We start from the raw sequence: 22295 nt of genomic DNA, 5'->3' as shown, positions 1-22295 counted from the left end.
TTAAAAAAAAAATTCTTTAGAGGTTTTAGAATTAAGATATAGTACCACTTGCCCATATAGTACCACAACAGAGTAAATATGGAGGGTCTGCTGCACAGGCTTACTAGTTAAACAATCATAAAACCCATGAGGAAGAGGAAAGGGGGAAAGCAGAGACTACCAAGAGAACTGGGATGGGCATTTTAGAGTCTGATAGCAATCTAGAGCAGGGAAAACATGAGATTTTTCTGACTAGAGACCACTGATACACCTTGAAGCCACTGTCACAGAGCATGATGAGATCAGCTGAGGCACCTTCTAAAGGCACTTGAACCACAGAACATCTGTGGTGAGAAAAAGACCTGGTGATTAAACAAAACAAACAAACAAACAAAAAAGGAAAAAACAAAACAACAAAACACAAAACAAACAAGAAAAACAAACCCAGGCCAGCTAACAACATTGCTCGCATCAGGCTCTGTGGATTTTTCTGAGCCAGAGTTTGGGTCATGTGAAAGTAACACTGCCCCTGAAAGGAGCAGAGTGCTACCAGTCTGCCATTTAAACCTCCGATGATCATGGTTCACAGCAGGTTCCATACATTCCAGCATGTAACTGCATTTTAATTTCCTAAAACCACAGGGTATAAGTGTGATTTCAAATACTGTCTGGACTGTGATATTCAATACTGATAAAACTATACTATATTCTCTCCAAAGTTTCAAAGACTCAGCATATGGGAAATCTTCTTTGCTTGAAGGCATTGTTCTCAAAGAAGTTCACTCTGACTCTGTAAATGAATTCTAAACGAAGAGTAACAGCTAGAGTGTCTGCCCTAAGGACCAGAACCCAGAATACAGGAGATAACATGCTAAGTGAACATTACTCACCAGAATAGTGTCTTCTTAACAGTAAGATTAATGCAAGGTTAAATTTTTTCATCTATCAAATGCTTACAAACACTTGTTTTGGAAAGAAATTTTAAGACCTATAAACTGAGTAAGTCTTTATTTCCATGCCCACTCCATGTGTGGAATGATTCAGTCACCTTTTCAACCTCAAAAACCACGGAGTACTTGTCTCCAAAACCACGGAGTCTCTTGCTTTTCCAAGTAATTGAAACTAGATTTAAGAAAGGAAGGAAGTAAAATTGTATCTTAAGTTTGGGAGTCAGGAAAAAATGTAAGATCACAGTACTGTCAGATGTGAGCAAGCTGCTCTTAGTGAACATGGAGTAATTCAACAAGGTGGTCAGCAGCTTTCAGTGTAAGGTCAACTTACATGGCTCAACCCAAACTGCCCTGGAGGAAGGCAAAGAGAAAACTCTTTTCTGAGTTGTGAGACAGTGGGTAATTAATGGCTTACCTCTCAAACATGACTGTCTCTGGCTATGGACAGGGCTCCAAAGCTAACTGACAAATCCCATGTTTGTTTTAAAGTAACATTATCTGTTTGATCAGTAAACTGTAAGTTAGAATAAAACAACCCCATTCTGCTTATCAACTTAAGGGGTAGGATTTAAGTTGTCTAGAAAACCTGGGGCAACACCATGTCAATAAATTCTAACCAATGAACACTAATAGTTAGCATGTCTGCCCTGGCAAATGAGTCAGCTGCGCTCTCCTGTGGCCACTAATTCTAGACAAGAATCTAAGGTACTGCCATGGGTAAGACATTGCACTCTTGATTTATCAGTTTTTCAAGGCAACAAAATGTACTCATGAACCAATTTCGTACAACCACGAAAACCAAACAAATAAAAAAACCTGGTGAGAAAAAAAATGGAAAGAAACGAGACACTTCTATCCTTAGATCCCACATTCCACTGATTTCCATTTACTCATTCCTTCTGGCAGGCTTTGCATTTCTTTCCTTCTGTATTCTAATGAATACACCTAATGATGCATCAGGTGTCACCTCATTGGTAGATTCCATGAAGACCAAGGTAAGTAAGCACAATCTGTAACACCAAAGGACTTCACTCTGAGGAAGCCACACAGCAGTATAATATAAGTCACCCGAGAGCACCAAACTAGTGCCAATTTAACAAAGCCATGATTTGATCCCAGGATATGGAAATCATTGGAATCAACAGGTACTTACACACTGAGTGGCACTCAGACTCCAGAAATGTAAACAAAAGCACAATCATTTGTTTTTGTTTTTTTTGCTTTCTCCGAGAAGGGGCAGAGCAAATGGAAGTAAATGCCCGACCCAAGCCTCTGACATAAATCTGATGCACTATCCTAATTTGGTAACAGAACCAAAACTACAGGGGGCTTTATTTTTTGGGTTTTTTGGTTCTTTTGATTTTTCAAGATACGGTTTCTCTGTGTATCCCTGGCTGTTCTGGAACTTATTCTGTAGACCAGGCTGGCCTCAAACTCAGAGACCTACCTGCCTCTGTCTCCTGCCTAGCTTGAGGAGCAATTCTTTTTTTTTTTTTTTATTTGCTATATTTTTTATTTACATTTCAAATGATTTCCCCTTTTCTGGCCCCCCACTCCCTGAAAGTCCCATAAGCCCCCTTCCCTCCCCCTGTTCTCCCACCCACCCTTTCCCACTTCCCTGTTCTGGTATTGCCCTATACTGCTACACTGAGTCTTTCCAGAACAAGGGGCCACTCCTCCGTTCTTCTTGTACCTCATTTGATGTGTGGATTATGTTTTGGGTATTCCAGTTTTCTAGGTTAATATCCACTTATTAGTGAGTGCATACCATGATTCATCTTTTGAGACTGGGTTACCTCACTTAGTATGATGTTCTCCAGTTCCATCCATTTGCCTAAGAATTTCATGAATTCATTGTTTCTAATGGTTGAATAGTACTCCAGTGTGTATATATACTACATTTTTTGCATCCATTCTTCTGTTGAGGGATACCTGGGTTCTTTCCAGCTTCTGGCTATTATAAATAGGGCTGCTATGAACATAGTGGAACAGGTATCCTTATTACATGCTGGGGAATCTTCTGGGTATATGCCCAGGAATGGTATAGCAGGATCTTTCGGAAGTGAGGTGCCCAGTTTTCTGAGGAACCACCAGACTGATTTCCAAAGTGGTTGTACCAATTTGCAACCCCACCAGCAGTGGAGGAGTGTTCCTCTTTCTCCACATCCTCGCCAACACCTGTCTCCTGAATTTTTAATCTTAGCCATTCTGACTGGTGTAAGGTGAAATCTCAGGGTTGTTTTGATTTGCATTTCCGTAATTACTAATGAAGTTGAGCATTTTTTAAGATGCTTCTCCACCATCCGAAGTTCTTCAGGTGAAAATAAAGGTTTAACTTTGTACCCCATTTTTAATAGGGTTATTTGGTTTTCTGGGGTCTAACTTCTTGAGTTCTTTATATATATTGGATATTAGCCCTCTATCTGATGGGTTGGTGAAGATCTTTTCCCAATTTGTTGGTTGCTGATTTGTCCTTTTGATGGTGTCCTTTGCCTTACAGAAACTTTGTAACTTTATGAGGTCCCATTTGTCAATTCATGATCTTAGAGCATAAGCTATTGGTGATCTGTTCTGAAACTTTCTCCCTGTACCAATGTTTGAGGAGCAATTCTTAATATCTGGTTCTGATTTTCCTCTCTTGTTACAAACTCAATAAGGCAAGTCTTATTATATTTTTATTAACAGATATTAATTATATATAATAGTTTTATTATGGCATTTTCATATATATATATATATAATATACTTTGATCAAGTGTGTGGGGGGTGTCCTACTACTATCTTTTGTTTTGTTACAGACAGTCTCATGTTGCTCAGGCTGACCATGAACTGCTGGGATTCTGGGCATATGTAACCACACTTGGCACCTATTTTTATTTTAATAATAAGAAATCTGAGGGCAGGACATCTTCTTAATTGCCTAAAAGTATACATTATGCTTGTTGGTCATGAAGCCAGAGTCTTAACTTAGGGAGTCCGACACTTTTAGTGTCTATATGTAGTAATATAGACTAATATCCAAAGGAGAAGAATGGCAAATAAAATGTGACAGAGGCTATTCTAGATAGGGAGTGGAAGAGGGCATAGAAAAGGAGACTCATGAGAGATGGAAGAAGAAAGTACCACCCCCAAAACTTCATAAAATAATTACTGTTCTAATTAATTAAACCTCGCTTAATTCAGCTGCTCAATATTTCTGTCTTTCCATTGGTCAAATAAACAAACCAGTAGGCAACTTTTATATTGTGATAACTGTTAAGGAATAAAAGATAAAAATGTCAGCCCTCAAAGCATGTGAAAACTAACTCAACAAGAGAAATATAGGCAGTAAGCAGCAAGAGTCCACATGACTTCTCAGCTGTCCTGCCTCGTTTCCCCTCCAGCCCCCACGTGCACATATTCATAGACACTATACAATATGGTAAGAACTACAAAGAGCCACAGAAAGGGTAATGATGTGCAGCTGGGCTCTGCTCAAGACATACCTGCTTGTGGGTCCTGGTTGAAGCGGCAGTACTTGGAGTTATCCAGAGAAGGCAGGCACTGCTCAATGGGTACCCAGACATACGTCTCAGGACACAGCAAATCAGAAGGTCTATACTGACCCTAATGAGAAGTGAAAAATAGAAAAAAGGAAAAAAGGGCACAGGCATTAGAAACACTAACTCCTGGGTTCTAAGGTTCCAGGAAGCTTATGATGGCAGGCTTAAGGTCAACCAAAAAGTTTTGCCGTGAATACTAGGCATTCTGCTCGTGATCATTTCTGTTTAGGGAATGCACATGTGATATAAGGCTCTCTAGAAGTGACATATCACCATTTAACAAGTTATATTGATTTGGAAGCTGAGTTTTTACACTTTTGGAAGACATCAAGTTGTCTTTGAAAAGCTAGTGGGGAACAGACCGAAGCTTCTTTGCAGGTAGTAGAAAACCATACAAAGCCATATAAATCAAGTTTTGTTTTCAAAAGTAGAATCTGACTGTCTTCAATCACTAATTTTTAAGTTTACAGACTCAAGGCTGATAATATTCAGCTCATGCTGTTTTAAAAAATACAATCCTAGTAATACACATCTACTAACAATCTAAATTAGTGGAAGTACAATAAAAGCTTAAAAATAGAAATTCTAACAAAACTTGTGTGATTAAACTGTAAGAAAGCATTAGTGAAATTTTTTTTTAAAAAACCAATGCTTTTATTTTCTTTGAACTCATTCAAAATTTGAAATGTCTTTTCTCTGAATATTAAAATTCAAATTTGATATATAGGTTAAAATTTGGTGCAGATATGTAATTTTCTTATGATCCAGTATAAGAAATTATTTTAGTATATGGAAAGATCCAACCTAATTTCTACTGTATTCACTCAATAGCCTCAACATGATTTTTTGAATACTCTTAACTTCCCCTAGTGATCGTCTCTTTCTAAATTCCTATATATAATGAGTTCTAAGCTTGCCATGTGCCAGAGCCACATAGTTTTCAATATTAAATCTTTATGTTATATTTTACTCTCTGATAAATCTAATCTTTTATCACTCCACTTGTAGAATCTCCATTTTGCTTAAATATTCTAGAGTTCTCAATTTTGTATAAAAATATGATTGGCATGAATTTACAAACTAATAAACTGGAAGAGCATGTCTTCATGTAGTGACAGAACATCAGAGAACCCCTACGAATGTCTAGTGAGAAATGTGTGTTAATATAACAACTGAAACCCCAACTGTCCACATGATCCTATTTCTAACCTGAAGCTGAAGTTAAGGCAGCATTGGGAGTGAGGGTAACCAGCCCTCATCTGTGAATCCTGAAAGTTAAGCAAAGGCCTTTCCCCTGCGACAGATTCCATAAACACACACTGATACATGAACAAACACCAGGAACAAGAGCTAACTGGAATCAATCCACTGGAGTGTCAGAAATACACAAAGGTGAAGTACACATGAATTACATATGTATGACAGGCACACAACCTCAAAGTGCCTAGGTTTCACAATGTTCTCAAAGATCCTATTTGTTCATAGGAGAAATACTATATTTACTTTTGATTCTTTAAACATTTTACTCACTAAAAGGTCAGAAAAACATTTTGACTTCTTGATATCATTTGAAATCAAATCTGTCAATTTCATTAAATGCTAATCTCCAAAGTATAGGCTTTTTTCAATACTCAAGCCATCAAAGAATGCAGTTCCATGGCATAAATTGCTGTGAAATACTGCTTTCTAAACTAAGCTGGTTGAGAGGTATGTGACTGAAATGATTAAAGCTCAATTCAGAGTCACCATTCCACAAAGGACAACCACAGGGATAGGAAAGCTGCCCTGCCTGTTCCCTACTGAAAGAAAATGAGAGATGTTTGCATTAAGAATGTAATTACTTAAGGATTTGGACAGACTTTCCCCATGGTCAGAAGAAAAATATTTAATCAACCTCTAAGTATATTCATTCAGATTGAACAATGAAGTAAAAGCAGATTAATTCTTTCCTAGGGTGCTGACTTTTAGATAAATGAGAAATGTTGAGTTAGCACAGACTTCTGAAGAACTCAGAAGTTTGAAAATGTAACACCTTTGACAGCTTATTCCACAGCTCTTTAAGAAGTTCTTTCAAAGTGAAGAACAATTAAGAAGAGGACTGACTAGTCCAAGTTGCTAAAGAAGAGTTGTATTTTGTTGTAAATATAGCTGTGATACACAGTTACTGTCTTGTGGCTATTTATAAAACTCAAACTCACCAAGGAAAAGAAAGACACAAATCACAACATGGCCATATAATATTTCAATCAACTTTACTAGGTTGTCATAGAACAAGAGTTTAGAAAATGCCACAGTTAAATCTAAAAGGATGAACCCTGCAAACCCCAACTAAGAGCATCTCTTGTCCCACGACTTTAATAAAGACCGTCTTCCCAGAGGGGGCTGTTTGCTTTGTGTTGGTCAATGTAATGAACAAAGGCATTCTTCTCACTTGTGGGATTTAGATCATAATTTGAAGAGCATTACCACACTGATCAAAGTTTCCACCCTATGAAAGAGCCACCGAATAAATTATGTAAAACCTATTTTAGTCCAGCAACATAGAATTCAGCCTAAAAACTGCACTGTATTTTGATAACCAGAGGTTAAAATAGCTCACCATGTGACTGGAGAGTTTGGTTTGGTGGTTAAGAGCACTTCTAGAAGACCTGGGTTAAACTTCCAGCACCCATGTGGTGGCTCACAACCATCTACAACTCTAGTTCTAGGGATCCAACACCCTTCTCTGGCCTCCAAAGGCACAGACATACATGCAGACAATATATTGATAAATGGAAAAATAATAATTTTTAAAAGAACCATATTGCTATCACATCCTACTCCACATGTATGTAGAGGATGTGAAGCACAGCAGCAATCTGTCAGTGACAACAGACTTTAAGATAGACTAATACATTAGTAATTCCAATGAAACACAGCAAACAACACAGGCATTTCACTCCAGTTAAGATATCTAGTTAGAAATCCTAATTTCCAAAAGCAAAAAGGTGTCTAATGATATGAAGCAGCAACAAGAAATAGTTTAATAAGCCTCAAGCATCTGTTTTGTCATGTTTTTACTGATGGGATTCATATATTATCAAAATCTTCCCATTTGCACAGAATCCACTGTTTCTTTACTGTTTCCAAAAGTCCTAAAGAAACCCTACACTCATAAGTCCTCACAGTGTTTCTCCCCAACCCCCACCCCAGTGTATAGGCAATCCATTTAAACGTGGAAGGCCTGTAAGTGGGTAATGGAGCCTGCCACCAAGCCTGGTGACCCAAGTACATCCCTAGAATCCACAGAGTGGAAGAAGACACCAACTTCTACAACTGTTCTCTGACCTCTACACACATAGTATGGCATGCATGAATCCGGCCCCACTCCTGTCACTGTCCAAAATGTAGAAACAAACAAACAAACAAACTAGTTAAAAAATAATGTAGTATTTCTTCATACTTCCAGGCATAGTTGATTTCCATGCATTCCTGATTTGTGGCAGAGTCTACAAGGCCCTAGATGAAGCCGTCATTGCCCTTTTGTCCTGGTTTTTCTCCAATTGTCCCCTCTTCCATCATGCCGATCTGGCTACACTGGTTTCTTTGTAGCTCCTGGAACATGCTAGACCTGCATACAGCTCAGGGCTTCTCAATGCCTCTCTCTGGACTTAGTCATTCTCACGTCTGTTTATTTTGTTGTTGTTTGTATGTGTGTGTATCTGTGTGTCTGAGGGGATAGTATAGGAGACTAAACTATTCATATTATACAAACCCTATACCACAGAGCTACATTAAATCCCTGGCCTCCTTTATTCTTTATTTTCAAAAATGATTTTTAAAGTTATGCAATAGGGTCTCACTAAGTTGTCCTGAGAAACTTTGAAGTTGGAACCCTCCCATCTCATGCCCTCGAATGGCTGGAATACAGGCCTCCACCACAAGGCCAGGCATATTACCTACTTTAAGTTTTCTTGATGCCACACCCTCAATGAAGCCCATCAATCTTCCTTACCATTTTTCTCCTGTAGGGTTTACCAACACTCTTGCTTATGTTTTATTAATTTGTACTTATCTAAAACTTGTTATAATATAGGGTCAGAGATTTTATTTTCAGACTAGGCTTGTCACTGATGTTCAGTAAACAAATGATAGATGAATCAGTAATGAATCTAGGGCCACACCCCACTTTGGCTTCTTTCCTATAAACACGGTGGGTATTCTGCTTTATCTACTAATAGAACATGCAGGAGTGGAGCAACAGTTGTTGAGTTCACACTGTGGATGCACCTATATTGTACAAAACTAGCTGGAAACTAGTTTTGGAAAAGCCCAAATGCTGAAAGGCCAAATTCACTATCACAAAGGGCCTACAAACATCACTAAAATTAAAGACATTTCATAGCTAATAAAGTTAGGAACTACCCACCCATGAAATTGACCCATGTCAATTTCACTTTTTCTCTCAAAACATTTACTTTTAAAAACTTTGCATTTTCTTTTTAATGAAGAACATGGTCTTTCCTATAAAACTTCACACAGAGAAAAGAGCTGAAATGCGACTGAGAAAGGGCCTCTTGGCTTCTGTTGGTAACGATTACACTTTCTCCCTGTGTTGGTTAAGAGCACAGTCCTCAGGCTGAAGAGACAGATTAGTGGTGAAGAGCCTTTGCTACAATTCAACAGGTCCTGGGTTCAATTTCCAGCACCCACATCGGAGCTCACAACTGTCTATTTATATCTCTATTTCTAGAGGATCCAACACTCTCTTCTGGTGCCAGGCATGCACATGCTACACAGACAAAACATGTAGGCAAGCACCTATACATATAAAATAATAAAATCTCAAGAGAATAATCCTCATAATATCTGAATCAAATCTTGTGATAACTTTAAAACTAGTGAAAATAGCATTCTTCTTTTTCAATGGTGGAGGCAGAGTACTAGGGACCAAACCCAGGCCCTTGGCATGGCTACAAGTACTTACTCTACCCAAGACACAGTCCTATATCTCAGACACTACTTCTACTGTAGAGATAAAAACAGCAAGATCATGCAATGTCAGTGATAAGCTATGAACTATTCAACATTTCCTTTGTTAAATCGAAGCTTAATCTAAAGTTATTCACAAAACCTCCAGGTCTTAAAACTCAGAGCCAGTTCAATATATGCACTTGGCATCAAACATGACAAGATGGATTGGCCCTGCCCCTATGCTCACTGCCTATGAGGGAAGGGGAAGCAGCTGTGTTGTGACTTGCCAGACAGTAGCACAACAGTTGCAGCACAGCAGTATTTAAAGAATGAGGACTATACACAAGCTGGTAGTGAGTGCATCAAGGGTCAAAGAATCAGCTTTCTCGAAGCAGCAGCAAATAGTCCTGTGCATTATGTCATAAAGGCTAAATAGCATCATATCAAAAGTTTAAAAACAAAACAAAACAACAGAATAAGCCCTTCCCAACAGCAAATACAGATCTAAGACTACATTGCTGTCTCCTGGCATGCCAAATCTATATCTACCAAAATTCCAAACAGGAAATGAAAAGAGAAATAACTATTTCATCTTTACTGTTAGTTATATGGTCCTGTATCTTCCTGGTTTGAGCAAGCTTCAAAAACAAATTAATCATGGGCCTTGCATTTAAAGTGGGAAAGTTGAGTTAGTAATAAAGAATAACTTCATTTTCTTCGGAGAAAAATCCCCAACAATTTCCATACAGTCAAATTCATTGCCACTACCTTTCCTCCTAACATAGACTGACGCTTCCGAAGCAAGGTTCAAGCTCATGAGTAGATCTCTATATAACCTGCTATTATCTAGAGAAGTGTCATGAGATAAGGGTTCTAGAACGGTATTATGATTCCTTTCACCTTGTTTCATCTCCTGCCTTCCCAGATTCCCATCAAAGCACTGCTTACAACTGAACACAAAATTGATCAGAAATGAAAGAACATTGTAGTCTTTACTGTATAATGGAATATGTCCCCTCCATACCCAAAGAAAGCAATAAACTGAGTAAATACACCTCTTTAATAATTTACATTGTTAAAAGAAGTACTTTTTAATTGTAGTAAATTCAGAGACATTTCTAAATGCTTCAACATCTTTTCAAATTCTCTTTGTGGCCTTTGGAAAATGAAGTATGTGAACCTTTATATATTTGGGGCCATGCATGCTTGCAAAGCTGAGATGTAAAAAATCTCTTTGAATATTATATTTTGTTAAAGTTTAAACATTTAAATGAAAAGTTATTTCTTTAATTAAAGTTAAAGGATTTGAGACTTATTTTTCTCAGAAAAAAATCAGAGAAAAGTAAAGAAATGCTTTCATATGATATTCACTCAAGTTACATTCTTGGCTTTTAAATGGAAACATCTGGGGATGGGCTTGGCAGATTGTAATAAAATTGAAGTTACCAATTCACACCCTGCCATTTTGAGGGTATTTTGTTTTTACAGTTTTCAAATCAAAACCAAACGGACTTGCCTTTGAACTCTGGTACCAACCCAAAGACTTTTATGAGATTTTACTTTCAAGAATACTTTGTAAATATTTTGTAAAATGGGAAGGATTTCATGAGCATTTGGGAATAGGTTAAACTACCAGAGTCTGTTTTGAAAGTTCAAGTTAAACTGAAATTTAAGTATAGAGAAAAAGATGAGATCACTGAACAGACCACTCACCTCCCTGTCCCCCGACTAAACACCAATAGCAATTTACAAGAAGTCTCAGACATTTAAGTCTTTCATCAGGTAAAACTGGTATCAGTATCTCACTTTCCACAGTAAATGTATCCACTTTACTAAAACGAACTGCTCTATACCTAAGCAAAAATAGTTCAGAAGGACCCACTAGAGTGAGCTGCACTGTGCCGCCCGCCCCTCAGGTCAGAAATTCAGGCTTATTGAACCCAGTCCCTTCCCTGAAAGACAACACCAATGGAATCTCATCTCAGAGTACTGCAGCAGACCCTTGCTCCTGACTTCCTTACATAAACAGAGATTGACTTTATCGGTTCCCAAGAGAGTGCTTTAGAAGTAACTTGAGCAGCTCTGTTTTCAAGCACTGTGGTTGTGCCACACTCAGCTGGTGAGGTGCGCTGGGGCAGTAAAGACAAAGCCTAAACATCTGGATCCATTTGTGCTCCCAAATTCTCAACACCAGCAGATGTGCTCCATGTGCTGCTAGGCCAAGCTTTGAAATTTTAAAAATACATATTTTTTCCACTGACAAACAGAAAGTGATGGCATTCTGTGTTTCTTTAATTAAAATCCAAGGGTTCTCAAAGGCTCCAGGACTTACTTTAAAGCTTCTTTAAGACTAGGATATTTATTTTGCTATTGGCAAATAATAGAGAATAAAGATTCTAATTTAGTTTTAATCACAATCTTTGCTTTTACTTTGGAAACCCTGAGTTAATCCTTTTTCTTCTGGAGAATACAAAGAAAGCTTGTGAAGAAAAGAATCAGGGAGTCAACTTACAGTGCAAATTTAATTTCAACGGAAGGGTCACAAGTTGAAAAGGATAAGGAAAAAATGAATGAAACAGGACAAAGAAAATAATATTCAAAGAAAAAAATAAAATCCAAAGCTTTAATTTCTGTTGATACGTGTGTGTGTATGTGTGTGTGGTGTGGTATTTATTCGCCATGCTAGAGAACAGAGATCATTCAAGAGGTTATCTGCTTTTTCAGGCTTCAGAAACAGCACTCAGAGCCCTTGCTCTCCACTACCTCAAAACAGCCACTCTCAGGTGGCCAGCAGTGAGGAGGTTTTCAAGTTCTCCTCAAGTTCATCCTCTCACGGGAACCAATCAGATCAGATCGTGTGAATCCTTGCCTACAGCTCCCCAGTATCCACAGCAAAGTGGAACAATTTCTTTTTAAAGTATTTGAAGGTTAAGTTATGAAGGCTGTGACTTTAGTTAAAGATGATAAGAAATTATACATGATGAAAACCCACCACAAACTGAAGAGCCTCGTTTTTATTAATCACAACACAAGCTGCCTAGATATCTATAAAGTAATCCGTACCGTTTACATGTTCTCTACAGAACTCACACACACTCCCCTCAGGAACAAGTCTACATCTGGATACTGGGTGGATATCACATGTGGGTACATATGAACCCACAAACCTCCAGTCAGGATCCTCATATAAATCAGGGATGAGCATGACAGAAGTCAAGCTTTCCATGCAGCCCCTCACCTGGAAGACACTAGCCCAAGGGCACTCAACAGGGTATAGGCTAGCTGCTATCTGGTGCCCACCCACTGAATACGAGTGATATTCCCCTTTTAAAACCAAACTCAACTACTACTACATACTTTATCTTTACTAAGTAGACTTCCTTGGATCCTTTCACTTCACTACTATTACCAAAATCCCTTGCCTGAGGAGACAATGTCTACCCCTCCTCATAAGGTCCCAACAACAGAAGACCGAGGTTCAATTCTATCAGCGTTTACTCTGGGGAGCCAATAAGTTACTTGAAGAGTGTAGGTGAGGTGTCACTTACCAGAGGGAGCTACTTATGGGTCCTCCATACATACACAGCCTGCTGCCTCAGAAAGGCACCATGGGAAGTCTTTACCCAATAAAGATAATCACTTGCCACACAGAGGGACTCTCCCACCAGGCTTCTCTAGCCTTTCCCTGTCTGTTTATTCTAGCCCCTCAGCTCTAGCTAAGGGTTTTTATTGCTGCGATGAAACAATGTGACCAAAATCAAGTTACACAAAGAAAGCGTTTACCTGTCTTACACTTTCACATCACAGTCCATCACTGAAAGAAGATAGGGCAAGAATCAAACAAGGCAGGAAACATGAGGCAGGAGCCCACTACAGAGTGCTGTTTACTGGTTTGGTCATGATAGCTTGCTCACCCTGGTTTCATAAAGAACCTAGGACTGACAGCCCCAAAGGCTGGGCTCTCCTCATCAGTCACTAATTAAGACAATGCCCTACAGAGAGATCTTATGGAAGCATTTTCTCAACTGAGGTTCACTCCTTTCAGATGATTCTAGCTGGTGTCAAAGTTAACATAAAACTATCAAGCATACCCTCCTTGAAGCTACATAGAATTAGGGTAGAGCTGCATACAACAGTTGAGAAGATACTCAGGAGAGGGTCTCCTGCCCCTCCCTGAAGGGATGTAAACACTTAACAAGCCCAGTTGGAATGACCTCTTTGCAAAGAAGCACAAATGAACTCCCCCAAATGGCAGCTGTTTGGTTCTGCAAGCAGTTCTATACAAGTATCAAATCCCAGGCGAAACCATGTTCTGTCTTGTCATTTTGCACTCAGTGGGTCACTGTTAAAATGCCTACCACATACTAGAGTTCACACAAAGGTCTTATTCATGCCATTGTGACTTCTGCCAGTTTGGGTTTTCAATGACCTTGTAATCTAAGGGGAAAGACGAAATTTATGGTAATTGTCATATAGAAACATAAGCTTAAACTTTATAATGAAGTATGGCAATACTATCAAGGAAAACCTCATCAGAACAATAAGGAAGCCTAAGTGAGACCTGAGGGCTGGAGTTCCTGTTCTGGGAAACATCAACAATCTGTTGGGGGTTCTCTGTCTGTATGCTATTTGTCCTTCAACACCAGGTCCTCCTCCCCAAACCCCAATGTAGTATTTTCTAAATCTATCAGTTTTTCCATTTCTTATCCCTAAAAATGCTATTATAGATGAAGTTTCCAATAAATACTTACTGAAATACTTATTAAGATGAATTGTGTCCAATTATATTTCTTAAAGAGCATCAGAGAATCCTTGTTATTAGTCTGTTTCATTTTAAGGTTTTGAAAAAGGTGAAGAGGTGGGAAGGGAAAAATTAAATGAGCCAGAAAGGTCTAATTATTAGTGAAACCAAGATGAGAACCGTAGAATACTCTTTTTCTGTTCAGACTCCCCAGACAACATCAGTGGCGGTACAGGCACCCACCTCCGCCCCAAGGCAGTAGGGCTCAGTTCCATGGAGGAAGACTGGCCAGCTAGAGACACTTCTGACACGGTCTCTGAGATGGCTCCACAGGAACAGACTCCTGCTTTTTACTTTTTCACATTCTTCTAAAAATCTCTAAGCTCCAAGTCAAACAAATGTTTTTAAAAGTTTCCAGCAAATATATAGCTTTAATAAAGTCAGTAAACTATCTCTAACTGTAACTATTGTGTTTTTTCCAGAATATAAAAGCACCAAATGTTTCCCAGTGCCCCGAAATCTTAAATCATAAAGGTCTGTTTATTGCACAACTGAGGACAATGAGAAGCTGGCTGCCTAACCTTGTTATTTGTCCCAAGGGTGTGATCTTTGTTAATCATTCTTTTTTTTCCTCCTGCCTGATGGAAAATTCATCACAAATGACTTAAATAATTCAGGTTTTAGGATAACCTTCTTTCCCTCGACTGTGTAGCAGCAGGGGACCTGGCAGAAATGACATTCTATTCCCTTAGATGCCACCAGTATTCTGTAAGCCTATGAAGACAACAACTTAACAGCTTTTGTAGTGTCTATATTTAGCACATTCTAAAGACACTGCTTGGCTGGTGGCCTTCTTTTCTAATGATCAATTAACTATTAATTACATAGTCCTTTTAATTCATAAAATGAACAAATCATCAATTTCATTGAATTTTATTTAAATAAATGTGAAAGAATGATTGTGATACAAAGTCCAAAGAGCCTCAGGTTTTAGTAAATTTCAGTGAATATTGTACATAATTATACAACTTCGGGCACATACATCCAAAGTCAATTAGCAACCCTGATAGCACAAGTACAGTGTGTGAAACCTTGTAAGAACAGAGCAATCACTGTCTCCATAAACATTAGAATTTTGTCTATTTATTATATTAACCATTACAAAGTCACATATGCATTAAACACCAAAAATGTCTTTAAATTCTATTTTAAATATTTTCATATGTGGTTTCTAAGTATCATTTAGGGCCAACTGCCACCTTTCCATCTAGTAACAGTTTGCAGAAATCAAAACAGCACAATTACCATTTTATCACATCAGCAATTTGTGGAGAAAGCATGGATACAATTGAATCTGAAATCTACAACTTCCAGATGTGAGAAAGTGTAATCCTGACAAGCTACTATTACACAGAACCTGCAACCATGCTATTTTTTTTTTTTTCAGAGAGATTCCAAGTTTGGGATGTTGAGTGTGTTTGGAAGCTGCTGATACACAGGCCAAGGACCTATCAGCTGCTAATCTATTGGTTTTTGTTAACATAGCATCTAAGTAACCCAAAGTGGTAGCAAACACACATTCTAGAAATGCTTTTTATATCAGCATGAACTCACAGAACTGAAGATACTGAATATGTTTGACTCCACTGCAGTTGCCCCTTTTTGATGCTCAATCTGTACACATTCTGGCCAGTGGGAGCCAATTTAAGATGTCTTATGTTTCCAACATAGCTCTAGTAGTTTATGATAGCTTCCATACTTGCTGACTTCTTTTTATCTTCAGAGACTATTTATTAATGTCTTCTTAACAACCCTCAGATCTGACTGTACGTTTCTGAGCTATGGATCTGAAGATCTATCAGCAGATACACTCAGCCTTCCTGCAGCTACTTACTCTGAGAGGAAAGTGATCACTGGGCACTGCACTCATTATCTCTGCACAAACAGCAGGAAGCACTTACAACACAGCACAAAGACTCACCAAGACAGAGCCACGCCTAAGTTTTCCAAAGCATCTCTACTAGAGGTCTAAGCTTAAGATAAAGCTTTTCAAAGTATCTCTACTAGAGGTAGAGACAAATTTAAAAAAAAAAAAAATGGAGTTTTTCTAAATCTATCAGTTTTTCCATTTCTTGTCCCTAAAAATGCTTTTTCCATTTCTTGTCCCTAAAAACAGTTACAAAATGTTGCTAAATAGATATATAATTAAATAATTTTATATTAGTAAAAATAACAAATTAGTATCCACTGGCTACTGTGAACTAATCACTATCCTGCCTGCTATTACATATTATCACATTAATCTTCCCAAGGACTCTATTCTATATAGGGGAGGCTATTATCTTCACTCACAGATAGACATAGGCTCAGAAAGGCTGTACACTGAGGCATATTAAGGTTTCAACTCGCCTTTGGAGCTGGGACAGCAGAGGGGTAAGATGTAGCTAGTTTTTTAGTATCATGTGGACCCGCCAGGGTTTAGATTTTAATAAGGCTCACAAGATTAGTTTTTAGTTGTTGCACCCAGAGATTGAGTTACCACTGTTTTTCAACTAAGTTTGTGTTGCATTTTCCTTCATGAGGTGGTGGCTCAAATGTTTTTTTTTAGTCAATATATTCTTTTTTAAAGACTTATTTATTTATTTATTCATTCATATGAGTATACTGTAGCTGTCTTCAGACATACCAGAAGAGGACATTGGATCCCATTACAGATGGTTGTGAGCCACTATGTGGTTGCTAGGAATTGAACTCAGGACCTCCTGAAGAGCAGTCAGTGCTCTTACCCGCTGAGCCATCTCTCCGGCCCACCGATATATTTTTTATTTACATTTCAAATGATCTCCCCTTTCCTGGATTCCCACCCCTCCCCAAAAGTCCCATAAGCCCTCTACCCTCCTCTTGTTCCCCAATCAACCCCTTCCCACTTCCCTGTCCTGGCATTCCCCTACACTGCTGCACTGAGCCTTTCCAGGACCAGGGGCCACTCCTTCCTCCTTCTTGGGCATCATTTGATATGTGAATTGTGTCTTGGGTATTCTGAGCTTCTGGGCTAATATCCGCTTATCAGTGAGTGCATACCATGTGTGTTCTTTGTGATTGGGTCACCTCCCTCAGAATGGCATTCTACAGTTCCACCCACTTGCCTAAGAATTTCATGAATTTATTGTTTTTAATAGCTGAGTAGTATTCCATAGTGTAAATATCCCACATTTTCTGTATCCATTCCTCTTTGAGGGACATCTGGGTTCTTTTCAGCTTCTGGCTATTATAACTAGGGCTGCTATGAACATAGTGGCTGCTATGAACATATTATGTGTCCCCAGAGGATGCTGGGGAATCCTCTGGGTATGTGCCCAGGAGTGGTATAGCGGGGTTCTCAGGTAACACTATGTCCAGTTTTCTGAGGAACCGCCAGACTGATTTCCAGAGTGGTTGTACCAGCTTGCAACCCCACCAGCAGTGGAGGAGTGTTCCTCTTTCTCCACATCCTCGTCAGCACCTGTTTTCTCTTTCTTCTGAGTTTTTGATTCTGACTGGTGTGAGGTTGTTTTGATTTGCATTTCCCTGATGATTAAGGATGTTGAACATTTCTTTAGGTGCTTCTCAGCCATTCGATATTCCTCAGGTGAAAATTCTTTGTTTAGGCCTGTACCCCATTTTTTAAATAGGATTATTTGGCTCTTTGGAGTCTACCTTCTTCTTGAGTTCTTTGTATATCTTGGATATTAGCCCTCTGTCAAGAGAGTGGGGTTATTATCTCACCAACCCTTTGCTCCCCCATGGCCTTTGTGGAGAACCTCAGGCAGCTGGGTAGTGCTAAGATGAGTCACATGGATTCAAGTGCAGGAGCTGAAACAAAGAAACTGCTGGCAGGCTCTGAGGTCCCCGGCTGTGGGGACTGCAGGCTGCTCTGAGTCAGAGAGCTATAGAATGGAAGTTACCTACTTCTTGGATCAGAGATTGATTGAACTGTGAATTTATAAAATTGGTATTATTTGCTTTTAGGATAGATTTATATACAGATTTTGTCCAAATCATGTGGGGAATTTGCCTGCAGTTTGGGACTAGGATAGGAAAAATTTGTCAGTGATGTTAAGCAGAGAGGGCAGTGAACAGGTATTAATAAAATATCATCTGTGGCTCTGGGCAGAGAGCCAAATGAAAAGATGGTGTAGATTGTTTACTAAACCAGGGAAGCTTGTATTCTAACGTGGTCTACATGGGAATTTTGGGTGTCATTTCCTACTTGGCAAGAGAGAAAATGCCTAGTATAGGCACATAGTGTATCTTAGTTTACTTCATTTGTATTAGACTGTTTTAATTTGAACTAGGATAGGGAATATTAGTCACTGACTCCAGAGTAGAGAGTGCAGTGATAACCAGTGCCTGCTCTGAACAGGTATTAATAAAATACCTGTTCAAATGTTCAAATGTTCAAATGTCTGTGGCTCTGGGCAGAGAGCCAAATGGAAAGATGGTGTAGATTGTTTACTAAACCAGAGGAAGATCATATTCTTAATAACGTTGTCTACACAGGAATTTTGGGTATCATTTCCTGCTTGGCAATATAGGAAAGGCCTAGTATAGACACATATAGTATCTTAGTTTAGTTCTTTGTTTTGGATTGTTTTAATTTTCAAAATGGGTGTGATGTTGAGTTTTGTGGTTATATTTATTCCTCTGGGAGAGAGATCAAAATGAAGGTTTTTTTGGGTTACTGGCTCAATGATATGCTGATTTGGGAAAAAGGTTTTGTCTTTGTGATTTTGGAAAAGGTAATTAAGGTATTTATACCTTCCAGAGTTATATGGATCAGATTTGATAGAGGGAGACCCCCTGAAGAACTCGATTCCAGAGAATCAAACAAAAAGGTTATCTTAATGATACTGAAATTTTGCTTTGAGATTTCTATATTACAGAATATACAGCTTTGGTGAGTCTCATTTTCAGACATGCTAAACTGACCTGCTTGAACTCCTGATGTCTTGGACTTTCAGCCAGATCCAGTCAGTACACAGGCATCAGAGACTAAATCAATCATTGGTGTGGCCTTCTTAAGGCCAACCAACTCCCCTATTTTCCCTACCCCTCAGCCCCCTTAGAATATCTCAACGCCCACATTCAGCTTGAAGAAGTTATAAAGAGTCGCCAACCCAGTTCCCTGAACTTTGGGGATGCAGGGTGGTTATTATTGGTTGTCTTTCTAGGGAATGTAGAAATGGTCTTAATTGGAACAGGGAGGAACAGATAGAACTGATTGTGCAGCCATAATCTCATTTGGTAGAAATCTTTTTAATTATTACTAAGTTGAAGTCATAGTTTCTTATTTTGGAACAGAATTTATTTTGACGCAAAAATCAAGTTTTCCATTGGTATAAATTTCTTCTATTGATATAAAAATTTTAAAAGTACAGGACTTAGACCCGGTCCTTCTATAACTGCTATTATAAACTGATCTGAGATGTTTAAGCCTGTGAGTTTAGGGCCAAATAGCAAATTAATGGCTCTGAGTTTGTTGTTAGGGTGTTTTCAAGATTTTACTTAGAAATATCTGAGAGTAGTTAATGGAAAACTGTCCCGATTACTTTTCATAGAGAGTTGGTTTTCAAAAACATCAGAAATCCACAGAATGTGACATTTAATGTTTTTTATTCACTTGTTGTTGAGACTAGTCTGCTCCTGACAGCTTTCCCTGTCTGGGATTCAAAGAAGAAATTGAGTATGTGTTACTCCAGTTGCAGCGAGACAGCCACTAGGCAAGAACTGCCTCTTTTCATCTACAGACATAATATTGTCCAAAGAAAGGACACAATTACAGGTTTAGGACAGCTTGGTTCTGCCGAAACAGAATAGGCTAGTCTTTAATATTCTTGTATCTCTAAGGTCTGTCAGATGAACCTCATCAGAAGGCTGAAGACTGATGCTCCAACATTCTGAAGGGACTGTCCAAATGATCAACGGTCCAAATGATCACAACGGTCAGCTGTGTTAGGCTACATATTTTCAGTTAATGTCAGTCATTCTTGGATTTCTGATGGGGTTGAAGACTGGTAGTCTCATAGCCAACTCAAGCTGTTTAGCATTGAGAAAGATAATATAAATTTGAGAGGATGGTTTTCAGATGGCTTATAATCTAAAGCCAGGACATGAGTCAGGTGTAGAATATTAAGTGTTTTAATTTAGAATAGATGACAATGTTCTCTCTTACTGACAAAATTGATGGACTTGGTGTTATAGGTTTATCTATACCTTATAAATTACAAAATGTTAACAGTTGTGCTCTATACTGAGAGAAAGGTTTTGTTTTTATTAGAACAGAAAGGGGGAAAGTTTTGTGGATGGGCTTGGTAAAGCAGCCAATCACTGGACAAGTAGGCAGGACTTCCAGATTGTACAGAGAAGAGAGGAAGCAGGAGGGAGTTACTTCCCTTTGAAGCTGGGACAGCAGAAGGGTAACATGTAGCTGCTATAGTTTCCTAGTATCATGGTGGATCCACAAGGATCCGAGACCAGAGGGATCAGATTTTAATAAGGCTTACAGGATTAGGTTTTAATTGTTGTGCCCAGAGATTGAGTTACCATTGTTTCTGGAAAAAAGAAAAAGGTTTGAACTCAGCTCTGTATCTTTGGAAACTGCATCATTACTCTGTATTTCTATAGTAAAATGTTAAATTAAAATGCTTAAATTCTGTAAGTATGTATAATAGAGCTTCAACAGCATTTGATTAAGAATGCAAAAATGCATGTTAAACATTCACAAACTACCAAGATTATAAACCAGTGTTCAAACATTGTTTGTTTATTTGTTTGTTTGTTTTTTTCCGAGACAGGGTTTCTCTGTATAATCCTGGCTGTCCTGGAACTCCAGGCTGGCCTCAAACTCAGACAGCCGCCTGCCTCTGCCTCCCAGAGTGCTGGGATTACAGGCATGCACCATCACTGCCCGGCTAAGTGTTCAGAAATTGAAAAGGACTTTACCATTAGGTAAAAAGTTGTTTTAAAAAAAAATGGTCTCCAAGTGTGCTAATTCAATATTGCTGACCCTGAAACAAATGGACAGGAAAAGTCTTCTGATGTGAGGTCCTGGGTCTGACACCTCTCCTGTAGCTCTGAAGCTTCATAACTGTCAATCTTAACACATACATCTCTCAACTCTATCTCCAACCCATGTCTGTTCTCATGGTACTAAAAGTTTCTGTCATGGTTTGGATATGAACTATATACCACAAAGGCTGTTCTGTGTTTTGAGGCTAAGCTGAGTTTCACAGACAAGAAGCTGTCTCAGAAACAACAAACCACAAAATACTATCACACATCTACCAAGTTGGCTAAAATTCAAAACAACGGTCATAGTGTCAAATATAAAAAGGAAAAAACAACTTGAGAAACAAAATGAGTATTATAATATTAGATGATAACACAGAGTTTACGGTTAATATCCATGCATTCATACTATGAATAAAGAAATGAAGGGCAGATATAAAGCTCATGCGGACTCTCTCTCTTTTTTTTCATTTTCTTTTTTTTTATTCGATATATTTTTTATTTACATTTCAAATGATTTCCCCTTTTCTAGACCCCCACTCCCCGAAAGTCCCATCAGCCCCCTTACCTCCCCCTGTTTTCCCACCCAACCCTTCCCACTTCCCTGTTCTGGTTTTGCCCTATACTGCTTTACTGAGTCTCTCCAGAACAAGGGGCCACTCCTCCGTTCTTCTTATACCTCATTTGATGTGTGGATTATGTTTTGGGTATTCCAGTTTTCTAGGTTAATATCCACTTATTAGTGAGTACATACCATGATTCATCTTTTGAGTCTGGGTTACCTCACTTAGTATGATGTTCTCCAGCTCCATCCATTTGCCTAAGAATTTCATGAATTCATTGTTTCTAATGGCTGAACAGTACTCCATTGTGTAGGTATACCACATTTTTTGCATCCACTCTTCTGTTGAGGGATACCTGGGTTCTTTCCAGCTTCTGGCAATTATAAATAGGGCCTCTATGAACATAGTGGAACAGGTATCCTTATTACATGATGGGGAATCTTCTGGGTATATGCCCAGGAGTGGTATAGCAGGATCTTCTGAAAGTGAGGTGCCCAGTTTTCGGAGGAACCGCCAGATG

At 38.7% G+C, this 22295-nt stretch overlaps 1 protein-coding gene across 10 annotated transcripts in view; it reads right to left on the bottom strand.

The window, feature by feature from the left end:
- Positions 1-22295, bottom strand: part of Ate1 (arginyltransferase 1) — a 125201-nt gene that overhangs the window by 31513 nt on the left and 71393 nt on the right. For 9 of the 10 annotated variants that reach the window (XM_052197275.1, XM_052197214.1, XM_052197232.1 and 6 more), the window contains one exon: positions 4415-4535. The exons of the other annotated variant lie outside the window; for it this stretch is intronic. In XM_052197275.1, the coding sequence (XP_052053235.1) occupies positions 4415-4535 (121 nt within the window). The remainder of the gene's footprint in view (positions 1-4414; positions 4536-22295) is intronic. 10 annotated transcript variants of the gene reach the window in all.

The sequence above is a fragment of the Apodemus sylvaticus genome, chromosome 1 (genome assembly GCF_947179515.1).
Source record: "Apodemus sylvaticus chromosome 1, mApoSyl1.1, whole genome shotgun sequence".
In the NCBI taxonomy this organism is placed as follows: domain Eukaryota; kingdom Metazoa; phylum Chordata; class Mammalia; order Rodentia; family Muridae; genus Apodemus; species Apodemus sylvaticus.
The sequence above is the reverse complement of the archived record's forward strand: the minus strand, read 5'-3'. Positions and strand labels throughout refer to the sequence as shown.